The sequence below is a fragment of the Galeopterus variegatus genome, unplaced genomic scaffold, assembly GCF_000696425.1.
Source record: "Galeopterus variegatus unplaced genomic scaffold, G_variegatus-3.0.2 Scaffold711, whole genome shotgun sequence".
NCBI lineage: Eukaryota > Metazoa > Chordata > Mammalia > Dermoptera > Cynocephalidae > Galeopterus > Galeopterus variegatus.
The window spans coordinates 569,356-581,976 of NW_007726822.1; the positions used below are offsets into that span (position 1 = coordinate 569,356).

The 12,621-nt window shown below is 51.2% G+C and overlaps 1 protein-coding gene across 1 annotated transcript in view; it reads left to right on the forward strand.

Moving 5' to 3' along the window:
- The window catches only part of MROH1 (maestro heat-like repeat family member 1), a 77,201-nt gene that overhangs the window by 39,252 nt on the left and 25,328 nt on the right, over window positions 1-12,621 (forward strand). The window contains exons 11-18 of the mRNA XM_008571709.1: window positions 8,488-8,595; window positions 8,981-9,125; window positions 9,212-9,252; window positions 9,584-9,725; window positions 10,079-10,131; window positions 10,613-10,720; window positions 11,091-11,210; window positions 11,459-11,581. Of these exons, the coding sequence (XP_008569931.1) occupies window positions 8,488-8,595; window positions 8,981-9,125; window positions 9,212-9,252; window positions 9,584-9,725; window positions 10,079-10,131; window positions 10,613-10,720; window positions 11,091-11,210; window positions 11,459-11,581 (840 nt within the window). The remainder of the gene's footprint in view (window positions 1-8,487; window positions 8,596-8,980; window positions 9,126-9,211; window positions 9,253-9,583; window positions 9,726-10,078; window positions 10,132-10,612; window positions 10,721-11,090; window positions 11,211-11,458; window positions 11,582-12,621) is intronic.

Below are 12,621 nucleotides of genomic sequence, written 5' to 3' on the forward strand. Positions count from 1 at the left end.
TCCTACCCTGACTATAGGAGAAATGTTAAGTGTGGTTGGGCCCTGAACCTCCTTTAAGACCGAGAAAGTGGCTCCTGTGTCCAGGAGGAAGGAGACGGATCGGCCATCCACAACAGTAGTCACCCTGGGCTCACTTTTTGTGATGGTCATGGTCGGGAAGGAACCAGGGCCCCGTCAGTCTTCTTCCTCTTCAGCCAGTCCCACCAGAGGTGCTTGAGGCACCCGGGATGGCTGGGGCTTCTTAGGCCAGTCACCCCTTCGGGTGAGTGGACAGTCGGAGCCCCGATGCCCCATTTCTTGGCACCTAGGACATGGCTTGGTGGGCTTTTTGGGTGATGGGCAATTCCTTGACCAATGACCTTCTTTGCCACATTTAAAACAGGCACCAGGGGGAGCTTTGGAGGCGGAGGGACCGGAAGGGCACTTAGAAGGCTGAGTAATTACTTTGGCCAGCATTTGGAGGTTGGCCAGATCAGCCTTTTGTTTGCACTGTTCCTTTTCCCGTTCTTGTTCCTCCTCCCTATGATGAAAGACCTTGAAGGCCACTGATAAAATTTCAGTCTGGGGAGTAGCAGGGCCCTGTTCCAGTTTTTTTAGTTTGGCCTTGATGTCGGGGTAGGATTGAGCGAAAAAGTATGTCATAAGAACGTGGCGTCCGTCTTCTGAGGTGGGATCTAGGTTGGTGTATTGTTGGAGAGCCTGAGTTAGGCGATTAAGGAACTTGGATGGGATTTCTTCCTTTTTTTGGATAACATCCTGGACTTTTTGGAAATTAACAACTTTGCGAGCGGCCTTTTTAAGACCGGCCAGGAGGCAAGAACTAACGTGATCTCTGGCCTGAATTCCCTGTGGTGTGTTGTAATCCCAATGTGGCTCGTGTTCGGGGACTGCCTGGGGGCCAATGGGGAGGGCAGGGTTTGTGCGGTGGATTTCATCCGCATGGCCCCGAGCTGCAACCCAGACACAGTCGCGTTCTTCGGGAAGGAGGGTGTTGTCCAGGAGCATATAGATGTCATGATATGTGAGACTGTATGCCTGAAGGACCCATTGGAATTCTTTAATGTAAGTAGAGGGGTCAGTGGTGAAGGACCCCAATCTCCTTTCTAGCTGGGCAAGATCGGCTAATGAAAAGGGAACGTGTACCCTAATGACCCCCTCAGCACCAGCTACTTCATGGAGAGGAGCCATGGTAGAGGAAGGGAGGAGTCCCTGGGAACGAGTCACCGGGGGACTAAAGGAAGGCACCAGGGCAGGTGAAATAGGAGTCACAGGGAACAAGATCGCAGTAAGGTGGGGCTAGAAAATGGCTGGACAAAAGATGGCGACAGAGGAAAAGAAGATGGCGGCGAATCGGGGCTGGAAGAAACGGGGGGAAGAGGCAGGAGGGAGAACAGGCTGACTAGGTGGCCCTTCACCCCGCGGCAGTTGCCCCGGAGACCAGGGCTGTTTGCCGGCCAGCCAGCCAGGCGCAGGAGACGGATGGAGCGGAGTTAACTGAGGGGGTTGGGAAGCAGAGGGAGTTACAGGAGGAGACCTGAAAGGGGGGGGTTCGTCTGCAGGGTCAAAATTATCAGAAGTAGAGGGTAGTGGAGGCAGTGAGGATGAAGGGGGTTTGGATGCAAGAAGAACCTGGGAAGGAGAGCAGATGAGACAGAGAGAGGGATTTTGAGCAAGCAGGCAGAAAGCCTCCACATATGGAATCTCTTTCCACTTTCTCAGGCGCTGGCAGTAGTTAAGAAGGTCCCGGAGAATGTTGGGATCGAGTGTGCCCTCAGGGGGCCACTTATTTTGGTTATCTAAGGGATAATAAGGCCAATCTTGTGTGTGTAAAATTTGGTGAGGAGTTTGGGTTTAATGTCAGGCTTGAGGGATAGGGTGGTGAGGTTGTTTAAGAGACATCGTAAGGGCAAATCACCCTGGAGGGAGGAGGCAGAAGCTCCCATTCCGAAGAGGATTAGAGAGAGAGAGAAGGTTTAAAAGGAGGATTAGAACGAGCCCTCCGGCTGGATGAGAAGGACGGAACTCAGAGGGGGTCCCCAATGAGTCGTGCCGTTCCCAGGAGATGGGTTCAAGGATGAACCCAGGAAGGAAGGGGGTGTAGGTCGTCACCTAGACCCTCACTTCCTGGAGGCAAAAATGCCGGAAGCCGGAGGGACCTAGCGCGCTAGGGTTTTGATGGACAGCGGGGGTCCTGGACCCGGTAGGAGGAAGGTTAAAAGGAGTGAGAGAAAGAGAGAGAGGAATGGGGGCTTAGCCTCCAGGACCCGGAGGAATATGATTAGGGTGAAGGTCTAAATAATCTACAAGCCTGACAAAAGGAAAAGGGGGCTTACCTAATGGATGAGCTGGTGGTGGGTGAAGGAAGGCAGAGCCGGAGAAAATAGACGAGGGCGGACGGTCAGTCCCGGGGGGTCGCGGAGGAGTCCGAGGAGGTCCGAGGAAGGAGTCCCCTGGCACAGGGTGAACTCCTTCCGGGGTTTCGGCACCAAATGAAGGGGCGCACGGACGAAGGAATCACGCAAGACCCGGGCTAACAGTTCACCAGAGAAGTTCCGCTTTATTCAAGGACTGCACGTACATTTATAGGGAGCTGCGTTCTGGGTTTGGATAGGGGGTGGATGGGGCGGTAGCTGATTGGACGGGGCTAGGCAGGAGGTGAACCTTGACTTGTGACTGGCTTAGGTTTTGTGTGGGTGGGCTTGGGTGTTGGCACCGATGGGCTTGTTTACTGCGGAGAAGAACCTGGAAGGGCGCCATATTGCTAGGGAATGCTTTCCCTTTCCGCCTTTGCTTGAGCACCTACGGTATCCTTACATTCGAGTGCCTACAGTATCCATACATTATCCTTGCACTCTCTAAATGGGTTTGGATGTGTTCCCCCCTCTTCTAATTTCTGGAAGTAGTCTCATTTCTTCCTTAAATCTTTGGTAGAATTCCTTGGTGGAGCCATGTGGGCCTAGAGGTTTCTTTGTTGGAAAGTTTTTTTTTTTTTTTCCTTTCTGTCTTTTTTACTGACCGGCAATGGGATCGCAACCCTCGGTGTTGCGCCCACACCGCGCTCAGCCAGTGAGCGGGAACTGGTCTCCACATGGGATCCGAACCCTCGGTGGGAGTGCCGCCGCACTCCCAAGCGGCGCACTCTCCAGTGCGCCACCGGGCCGGCCCTGTTGGAAAGTTTTTAACCGTGAATTCACCTTCACAGTCATAGGACTATTCAGGCTATCTGTTTGTCTTGAGTTAGCTTTGGTAGTGTGTCTCTGAGTCAAGGTTCCCAAGACCACCTGCACGTTTGGTAATTCACTGTAAGAACTTGAAGCCCTCAGAGGCGAGTACTCATGGCTGTAATCCACATGCAGACTTCCTGTGCTCTCCCAGAAGGAGCAACACAGAACACACTTGCTCCTGCCACAGCGAAATGTGGCAACTTAAGTGCCAGTGTTTCAGCTCAGGGATGTCCATTTGAGATTCAGAGTTCAAGGCTTTTATTGGAGGCTGGTCCAGTAAATACGCGCTTTCTGCCATCCACTACCACAATTCCGGATTCCTGAAAAGGAAAGCAGGTGCTCTGTGCCTTAGACAGCCAAAACAATCTCATCACTTGGGGAATGTTTCGAAAGTCAAGTTCCCTAGTGTAAAACGGTATGGCTGCTATGGAAAATAGGTGTGGAGACTTTTCAAAAAATTAAAAATAGCATTCCATGTGATCCATGTGAATGCACTTCTCGGTATATTATACCGAACAGAATTGAAAGCAGGGTTTCAAAGAGATATTTGTTGAGGAATCTTTTGTTGTTTTGTTTTGTTTTTTGGTGGCTAGCCTTTATGGGGATGTGAACCCTTGACCTTGGTATTATCAGCTTTTACCAAGTGAGCTAACCAGCCTGCCCTCAAAGAGATATTTGTACACCCATGTTCATAGCAGCATTATTCACAGTAGCCGAAAGATGGAAGCAATCCAACTGTCCATGGAGGAATAAATGGGTAAACAAATGTGGTATATCCATACAATGGAATATTATTCAGCCTTTAAAAAGGAAGCGGAAAATAAGACAAAAGACTCACAGAAATAGAAAATAAAAATAAATAAAATTTTTTTGAAAAGGAAGGAAATTCTGACACATGCTACATCATGGATGAAGTTTGAGAACATTATGCTGAGTGTAATAAGCCAGTCACAAAAGGACAAATGCAATTATGATTACTCTCAAAGGAGGTCCCTAGAGTAGTGAAATTCATAGAGGACAGAAAATAGAACGGTGGGTGCCAGAAGCTAGGGGAGGAGGGAGTGGGAAGTTATTATTTAGTGGGGATAGAGTTTCAGTTCAGAAAGATGAAAAAGTTCTGTAGATGGATCATGGTGATGTTTGCGTGACAGTGTGAATATACTTAATGCACTGAACCGTACACTTAAAAATGGTCAAGATGGTAAATTTTATGTGTATCTTGCCACAATTAAAAAAAAAAAAAAGCTAAGTTCTCAGTAGGCAGCCATGGGCCAGCCTTGCAAGTAGACCCTTTTGAAAATCAGCCCTACTATGTTAACTCTTTCGTGCACATTGTCCTGAGAATTTTGTCCTTTCATTAAGTGCCAGTACCACACTGTCTTGACTACTGTAGCTTTGTAGTAAGTTTTGAAATTGGGAACTGTGAGTCCTCCAACTTTGTTCTTTTTCAAGATTTTTTTGGCTATTCTGGGTCCCTCGAATTTTCATTTGAATTTATTTTAGGATCAAGTTCTCAATTTCTTCAGAGAAGTCAGCTGGGATTTTGATAGGAATTGCATTGAATCTGTATGTCTACTTGGAGAGTATTTCTGTTTTAACAATATTAAATCTTTGGATCCATGAACATGGGAGGTATTTCCATTTATTCAGGTCTTTAGTTTCTTTTAACATTATTTTGGTTTTCAGAGTATAAGTTTTATACTTCTTTTGTTAAACTTACTCGTATTTTTTTGATACTATTAAAAATAAAATTATTTTCTTGATTTCATTTTCAATTTGTTAATTGCTACTACACAGAAATACAATCTTTCATATTGATTTTATATACTGCAACCTTGCTGAACTTGCTTTTTAGTTCTAATAGTTTTTTATGGATTCCTCAGGATTTTCTATAAAGATCATGTCATCTACAAATAGAGATAGTTTTACTTATTTTCCAGTCTGGATGCCTTGTATTTAATTTTCTTGCCTAACTGCTCTGCCTAGAACCTCCAGTGCAATGGTGTAAAAGTGGCGAGAGCAGATGACCTCGTCTCTTCCTTGTCTTAGTGGGAAAATGTTCAGTCTTTTACTATTAAGTATGATATCTCTGTGGGTTTTTCACAGATGCCCTTTATCTGGTTGAGGATATTCTATTCCTACTTTGTTAAATGTTTTTGTCATGAAAAGGTATTGAGTTTTATCATATTTTTTTTTTCTGTGTCTGTTAAGATGAGCATGTGGTTTTTGTTCTTTATTCTAGTGATATGGTATATTTCGTAAGTGATTTTCAGGTGTTAAACGAACCTTGTATTCCTGCGATAAATCCCACTTGGTAATGGTGAATAATCATTTTTATGTATTGTTGGGTTTAGTTTGCTAGTTTTTTCTTGAGCATTTTGACATCTATGTTTATAAGAGATATTAGTCTGTAGTTTTCTTGTTGTCTTTGTCTGGCATTCTTCACCTATTTTGTACACACACACACGCACGCACACACGCACGCAGGCAAATTTTATTTCCTGACTCATTTGAGAGAAAATTTGAGAAATTGTGTCCCATTATCCCTAAGTACTAAATACTTTGGTGTTTATTTCTTATGAATAAGGACGTTGTTCTGCCTAGTCATAATACAGTTGTCAAAACCAGGAACTGTAACTCTAAGACCATAATGTTACCTTCATAGTTCATATCCACATTTTATCAGCTGTCTCAGTTCTGTCCCTTATGCCTTCTTTCTGGTGCAGGATCCAGCCAGGGCGTGTGTTGTGTGTAGCTGTTACGTCTTGTCCTCCTTGCTGTGTTTCTTGGCCTGGATATTTTCTAAGAGTTCAGACCAGTGATTTTGGGGACTGTCTCTGAGGTGGGGTCTGGCTGGTGTTTCCTCGTGGCTTGATTCAGGTGATGCGGCTTTGACAGGAGCCTCATGGAGGCAGTGTGTCCTCCTGAATGCGTCGTGTCAGGAGGCACGTGATGTTGGCGTGCTGTGGTGTCGGTCTTGTTGATTCTGCTCATGTCTTCATGCTAGGTGTCCACAGTGGAGAGTTGCTGTTTCCCACTTGTGAATTAATAAGTGGTGGGGAGATTATTGGTTTTAGCATCAATCGATGGTTTTCTCACTCCTTTAATTTTTTTATACTTGTTCCTTTTGACACTCTGCTGTGCCACAGGGCTTTTCCTGCTCTGTGGTCATGTATATATCTGGGTGTGGACTCGTGGGTTGCTGTTTTATGTGATGGTCTATAAACCATTTCTCCATTCTTGGTGCTCAGTTGCAGATCTGGCCAGCGGGAGCCCCCGTGAGCTGGCTGCTGTGCGCGTGGGCCTGGCCGCCCGCTCTGAGTCCGCCTCCCTTTCTGACACACTCCTGTTCTTGGCTCACCTTGGCCTCTTCTTGCCTCCGTCTCTGTGGACCCTCACCAGAGTCTCTCCACATTTTATTTCTGGGGACGTTCTCGCCTTTATTTCTTCCTATATTTCTTGCCCTGCATTTTTATTTCTCTCTAATTCTGGTATGTCTATTGTTGGAACACTAACACTTCCATCTTTCATATCTTTTAGCTTTTCCTTCATCCTTTTTACATTTCTTCTTCCTCGAGGTCTTCTTCAGTCTGTTCCTTCCAGTTTGTAATTCCTCAGTGACATCCATTATATGATTAATTTCCTGAACTGAATTCCTTATTTCAGCTGTGACAATGTCTCACATATTTCTGGGTTTTTTTCTTGTTTTTGGTTCATATTGTTAATGTTTTCCCTTTTATGGTGAGTTTGTTAGGCTAAGTATATGCCCTTGGTCTGTGTGTCCTAATATTTCTGCTTCTGGTGGATTTTGTGTTCTTGGTGTTCATTACCAGAAGGTTTGCAGCTTCTGTTTGTTTTTTTGTTTTTTGGGGTTTTTTTGTCCTTTTTGAGACCGGCCACACCGCACTCAGCCAGTGAGCGCTGTGAGCGCACAGGTCATCCCTATATAGGATCCGATCCCGCGGTGGGAACGCTGCTGCGCTCCCAGCGCCGTACTCTCCCGAGTGCGCCACGGGCCTGGCCCATGTTTGGTTTTTTTATCAACCCAAATGGTTCTTTTGTGATCTTAACAAACCTCCAGGTGGAAGGGAACAGCAGCAGCGGCAGCGGCAGCAGCCTCCAGGTGGATGTTCTCGTGGCGCCTGTGGACTTGTAATTTTTTTGCTTTGCTGCATTGAATCTGGCTAGGTTGATTTCTGAGTTTGTTGAGATATTCTTTCTGCCCTAATTTTCAGGCTTTCAAAGTTGTTCGTCCATGTGTAGTATAAAGTTGTATCTGTATTTTTAGAGCGTGCCTTAAAAGCTGTTGGTCAAGGCCCAGATATCACTATTCTACTCCTGACCCTTGGTTTCTGAGAGACGTGTGAGCGCTTCCTGCAGGACTGCACTCCTGTGGATCTCTCTTTGTTGTTCAGCTTTTCCTTTTGTTTCAAAGCCTAAATGGAAGCCTCAGAAAGCATTTAGAGAACGGAAGTCATTGTCTCACGTGGAAGCTTCCCAGGGAGCTGAGCTCTGTTTCACCAGACAAAGACGACAGGTGGCATCTCAGGAAAAAGCCACTCCCCTTCTCAGGCTGCTGAGGTGATGGCAGGCTATTCTTGGTAGAAAACAGGAGTTTTCTCAGGTGATTATCATTTGCACAAAGGCCGAGCCCTCTGCTGCAGGGCCTGACTCCAAGCTTCCCAGGGAGCTGAGCTCTGTTTCACCAGACAAAGACGACAGGTGGCATCTCAGGAAAAAGCCACTCCCCTTCTCAGGCTGCTGAGGTGATGGCAGGCTATTCTTGGTAGAAAACAGGAGTTTTCTCAAGTGATTATCATTTGCAAAAAGGCCGAGCCCTCTGCTGCGGGGCCTGACTCCAGCAGTGGCTGCAGCTTGGCCAGCCCCAGGCCTGGGCAGCCAGCCCAGCTGCTCCCTGAGCTGTGCCGGTAGCAGCAGCCCAGGGTCTGGCCCGCCAGCCAGCAGGAGGAGGAGGAGTGGAGGTGACAAGGACAAAGATTTTTTATGGAGTCAGTAGCTTACAGGAAATGCTTAAGGTTTCGCTTATTTTGAAGGTAAGAACTGAGCCAGGTGAGCCTGTTTTCTTGAGTGATTTTAGGGTAGAGTTTGTTTCCTGGAAGGTGACACACATGTCCCCAGGGTGGGGCAGGCAGGGTCTGCCCTGTTTCCATTCAGACTGTCCTCACTTGCCAGAGACTGTGACTGGTGGCCTCAGTGCACAGACACGGCCCCCCATGCTCTTGCCTTCTGCCCCTGCCCCCAGCCTGAGAAGCCGGGCCCCGACAGCGAGGACCTCGTGGCTGACAGTGTGCGGGCCATCAGCATCCGCACCCTCTACCTGGTCAGCACTACCGTGGACAGGATGAGCGACGTGAGTGTACACACCTGAGCGGGGGCTTCCAGCTCAAGGCCCTGCCCCTTGCTCGCCGACTGGGAAGTTTTCCCGTGCCTGCTCTGTGACTAACCACCCCCCTCCTGACCCTTGTCCTGGGGAACAACTAAACTGTGCGGTGGCAGTCTGGCCTCTCTAGGGAAGGGGCCGGGGAGCATTCACAGGCCTCCTTGGCCACAGCAAGACACGTGAAGGGTCCGTCCATCCCTCTGAGCTCTAGCAGTGCTGGAGGTGGCGGCTCTTCAAAGGCTCTTCCCGCCCCCTCTGCTGGATGCCGCAGAGCTGCAAGGAGTGCAGGGCACGCTTTATGGAAGCCACTAGCTGCCATTGCTGCTCATGGCCCGCGGGCCCTCTCCTTCCCCAGGTCCTCTGGCCGTACCTGCTCGAGTTCATCACCCCCGTGCGCTTCACTGGGGCCCTGACTCCACTCTGCAGGAGCCTTGCCCACCTGGCACTGAAGAGGCAGGAGGCAGGGGCCGACGCCTTCCTCATCCAGTACGATGCCCACGGTGCGACCCCACCCCCGGGCCTCCAGCTAGGCTCAGCCTGCTGCTGGGTGGGCGCCAGGTAATTGTGTCCATGTCTCCATCTGCAGTGAACCTGCCTTCTCCCTATGCTGTGGCCACAAGGCTTCTGGTAAGCTTCCACTTCCACAGCACACCGGTGCTAGTGGCGTCCTGCAACAGACATCAGGAGAGGAGTGGGCTTTCCTCTCTGTGTCCTTGTGTCCCTGTCAGGGGGTCGTAGGCTGCTGACAGGCACCTGAGGATGCTGCCTTCTCAGTGCGGACCACCGGTCACGTGCTCGCAGCGGGGTCCTTCCGCCGTGGGTGGCCACGCATCAGGAAGAGCTGCAGGAAGCTCTCGCCCCTGTTGGGCACTGTGGCCCTGCAAGCCTGGAGGAGCAGGTGTGAGCCTCGGTTGTGAGCTCCCACTCAGACTGTGCTGTCACCTATGTCCCACTTCAGGTTGTGTCTTCCAGCCCCTACCTGGGGGACGGCCGCGGGATGGCCGCGCTGCGCCTCCTGAACGTCTTGCATCGTAACATCCACCCTTTGCTGGGTCAGCGGTGGGAGACAGCCATCCCCCTGCTGCTGGAGTACCTGGATGGTGAGACACAGTCCTGTGAGTAGGGCTGCGTGGGGTGGGGGCACTAGCCACCTCTGATCCCACTTCTGCCAGGTGGCATCAGGGCTGGCCAGTGGGGACTAGCATTTTGTAAGTTGGGAGAAACAATCTCTGTTGTGGTCCAAGAAAGGGCCTAGACAGCCTGGGGCTCAGAAGGGGCTCCTTACTGGGTATTGCTTAAGAGCAGGTGAGAGATGGGTGCAGCCTCCAAACTCCAGAAGATGAGGTGGACCTGGGCCGGGTGGGAGGTGCAGGACCCTGAGGACCCCACTCTTGCCTGTCAGGATGGGCCTGCCTGGCAGGGTGCAGGCCGACTGTGTGACTTGCTATTTCAGAATGTACGGAGGAAACCCTGTCACAGAAGGAGTGGGAGGAAAAGCTGCTGAGGGTGAGACCAGAGAGGACGCTGAGGGTGTGGCCAGCCCTGGGCACTGAGACATCTTCTGCTGGGTGGAGAGGGCCTGGGGGAGCAGACGCCGCAGGGCTGCACCTTCCCAGGGTCATGTTGCCTGCTTCAACTTAGTGCTCTGGCTTGGGGAGGAGCCAAAGAGCAGACGGGAGTCTGTGGGGTGAGGATTATTGGCCGGCCCCAAAGGTTGCTGTGACAGGATCCCGACTCTCTGGCAGCCCTGGCTTTGAGCCATCCTGGCCACGGCAGCCTTCTCTTCCACCCCCGCCTGCACAGAGCCATCTGGGCCCTGACTGCTGTGTGGCGGGCCACCCAGGCTTGTTCTGCCGCCCACTGCACTATGCCAAGACTGCTTGCCACCACGGCAGGGGCCGCCCCAAGGTCATCGCATGTGACATGTCTGGGCCTTAGGCCCCTCCCCAGCCAGCTCCCGGTCCCTGACTGACATCCTCATCCACAGTTCCTGCGGGACAGTTTGGCTGCCGTGTCTGACAACACGTGGATCTGCCAGCTGAGTCGGGAGATGTGCAAGCAGCTGCCCTGCTACAATGGGACGCCCCAGGAGAAGGTGCGGAGCTGCTGGGGCCTCACGTGATCGTTAGGTTTCAAGTTCCTGTGACCTGAGTCTGTCACCTGCTGTGTAGGCCTGTCTCACATGGCTCTGATGGCCCTGGCGGAGCCAGGAACAGAAGGCCTGTGAGCCTTGTCCTGGTTGGCTGGTGGTTGGAGATGTGGCAATGTGCTGCACCCCCCTCTTGCTCCTTGACCCTGCCCGGGACCCACCCAGCCGTGCTCACGGTGGCCAGCACTGTGGGCTCCTGACAGCCCCTCCCATGTCTGGTGGGCAGGATGGGCTTTCCAGGAACAGCGCTGTGGTAGCTCTGGGTGTCCCTCTCCTCAGGAGTCAGGTGCCACCGTGTCCTCTGGCTTTGTTTCAGAACTTCCTGTATAAATGCATAGGAACCACCCTGGGTGCTGCTTCCAGTAAGGAGGTGGTGAGGAAACATCTTCGAGAGCTGTTGGAAACAGCCAGATACCAGGAGGAGGCAGAGCACGAGGTGCTGTCATCTTCTCTGCAGGAAGCCCGGGAGGCCCAAGGGCCGGCTGACAGTAGTTACCTCCAGCATGTGTGCATGTGTGCATGTGTGTGCAGTGTGCACAGATGACCGTATGTGGTGTGTGCACAACATGCATGTGTGTGAGGTGCGCTATCTGCATCCACGTGTGTGTGCACGCTCCTCCTCGTACGTAACACGTGGCCGTGGGCCCCCTTGCACAGGTGGGAATGCTCTGTGTGTCTCCCCAGGGCCTTGCCTGTTGCTTTGGGATCTGTGCCATCGCCCACCTTGAGGACACCCTGGCCCAGCTGGAGGACTTTGTGAAGTCAGATGTGTTTAGAAAATCCATGGGCATTTTCAACATCTTTAAGGTACAGAGGTCAGGCTGGTGGCCAAAGGTGGAGGCCCAGGAGGGAGGACTGTGCGGTGATTTTGTGTCCCAACTGCTGCCCTACATTCTAAAGTCCTGGGGGCTAGGGGGTCCTGCCTGTCTGAGGGCAGCTCTGTCTTTTCACAAGTTGAGGCTGGGGTACCACAGGCTTGTGGCGGGGCAGGCAGCTGGCATCAAGCCCAGGCGGCTGGTTCTACTCCCACATTCCCTCCCATGGGCAGGGGTGCAAAAGCGCCCACAGAAGCAAATCCAGCTGGTAAGGACGGGCGCACATCCCTCTGCCAGTTGAGTGAGGGTGGTGAGGGGCTCGGGATGGCGGGGGAGGGACCTGTACGTCCAGACTGTCTGCCCGGAACTCAGCCACTTTGTGGCCAGTGGAGGCTGTTTCCTTTCCACAGCCACTGGCTGTGTCCTCAGAACCAGGGCCTGATTTAAGGCACGGGTGAACCACCACTGCGTGCCCCACCCCAGCTCTTGTCCCCTGGTTTTCTGTCTCTGGTGACCGTTGCAGTTACAGAATCTCAGGACTGGACTGGGCATGTGGGCCTGCCCACCTTTTTCTTTTTTTCTCTTTTTATTTTTGGCGGCTGGCTGGCACAGGGACCGAGTCCTGGACCTTCGTGTTACTGTGCTCTAACTGACAGAGCCAACCGGCCAGCCCCTGCCCACACTTTCTACGTGCATAGGTGGAACCGGCCCCAAGGACAGAGGGGCCGGTCTGCAGGCTCGTCTGCAGCCTGAACAAGGACAAGGGCCTCCATGGCGAGCTCTCCCTCCTGCTCGTCCCCCACCGTGGTCCTACTCCCTCAGCCCTTTTCCTCTGCCACTTGGTCCCCAGTGAGCCCATGCCTGGCCAGCTCTCCTGTCCGGTCCTTGGCAAAGGAGCTCTTCCCATCCACGGATTTGGGTGTGCCATCCACCTGCTGGGTTACGCCTCTGATGTCACTCACCAGCTCTGGCCCTTCTTTTTTTTTTTTTTTTTTTTTTTTTTTTTTTTTTTTTTTTTTTTTTTTTTTTTTT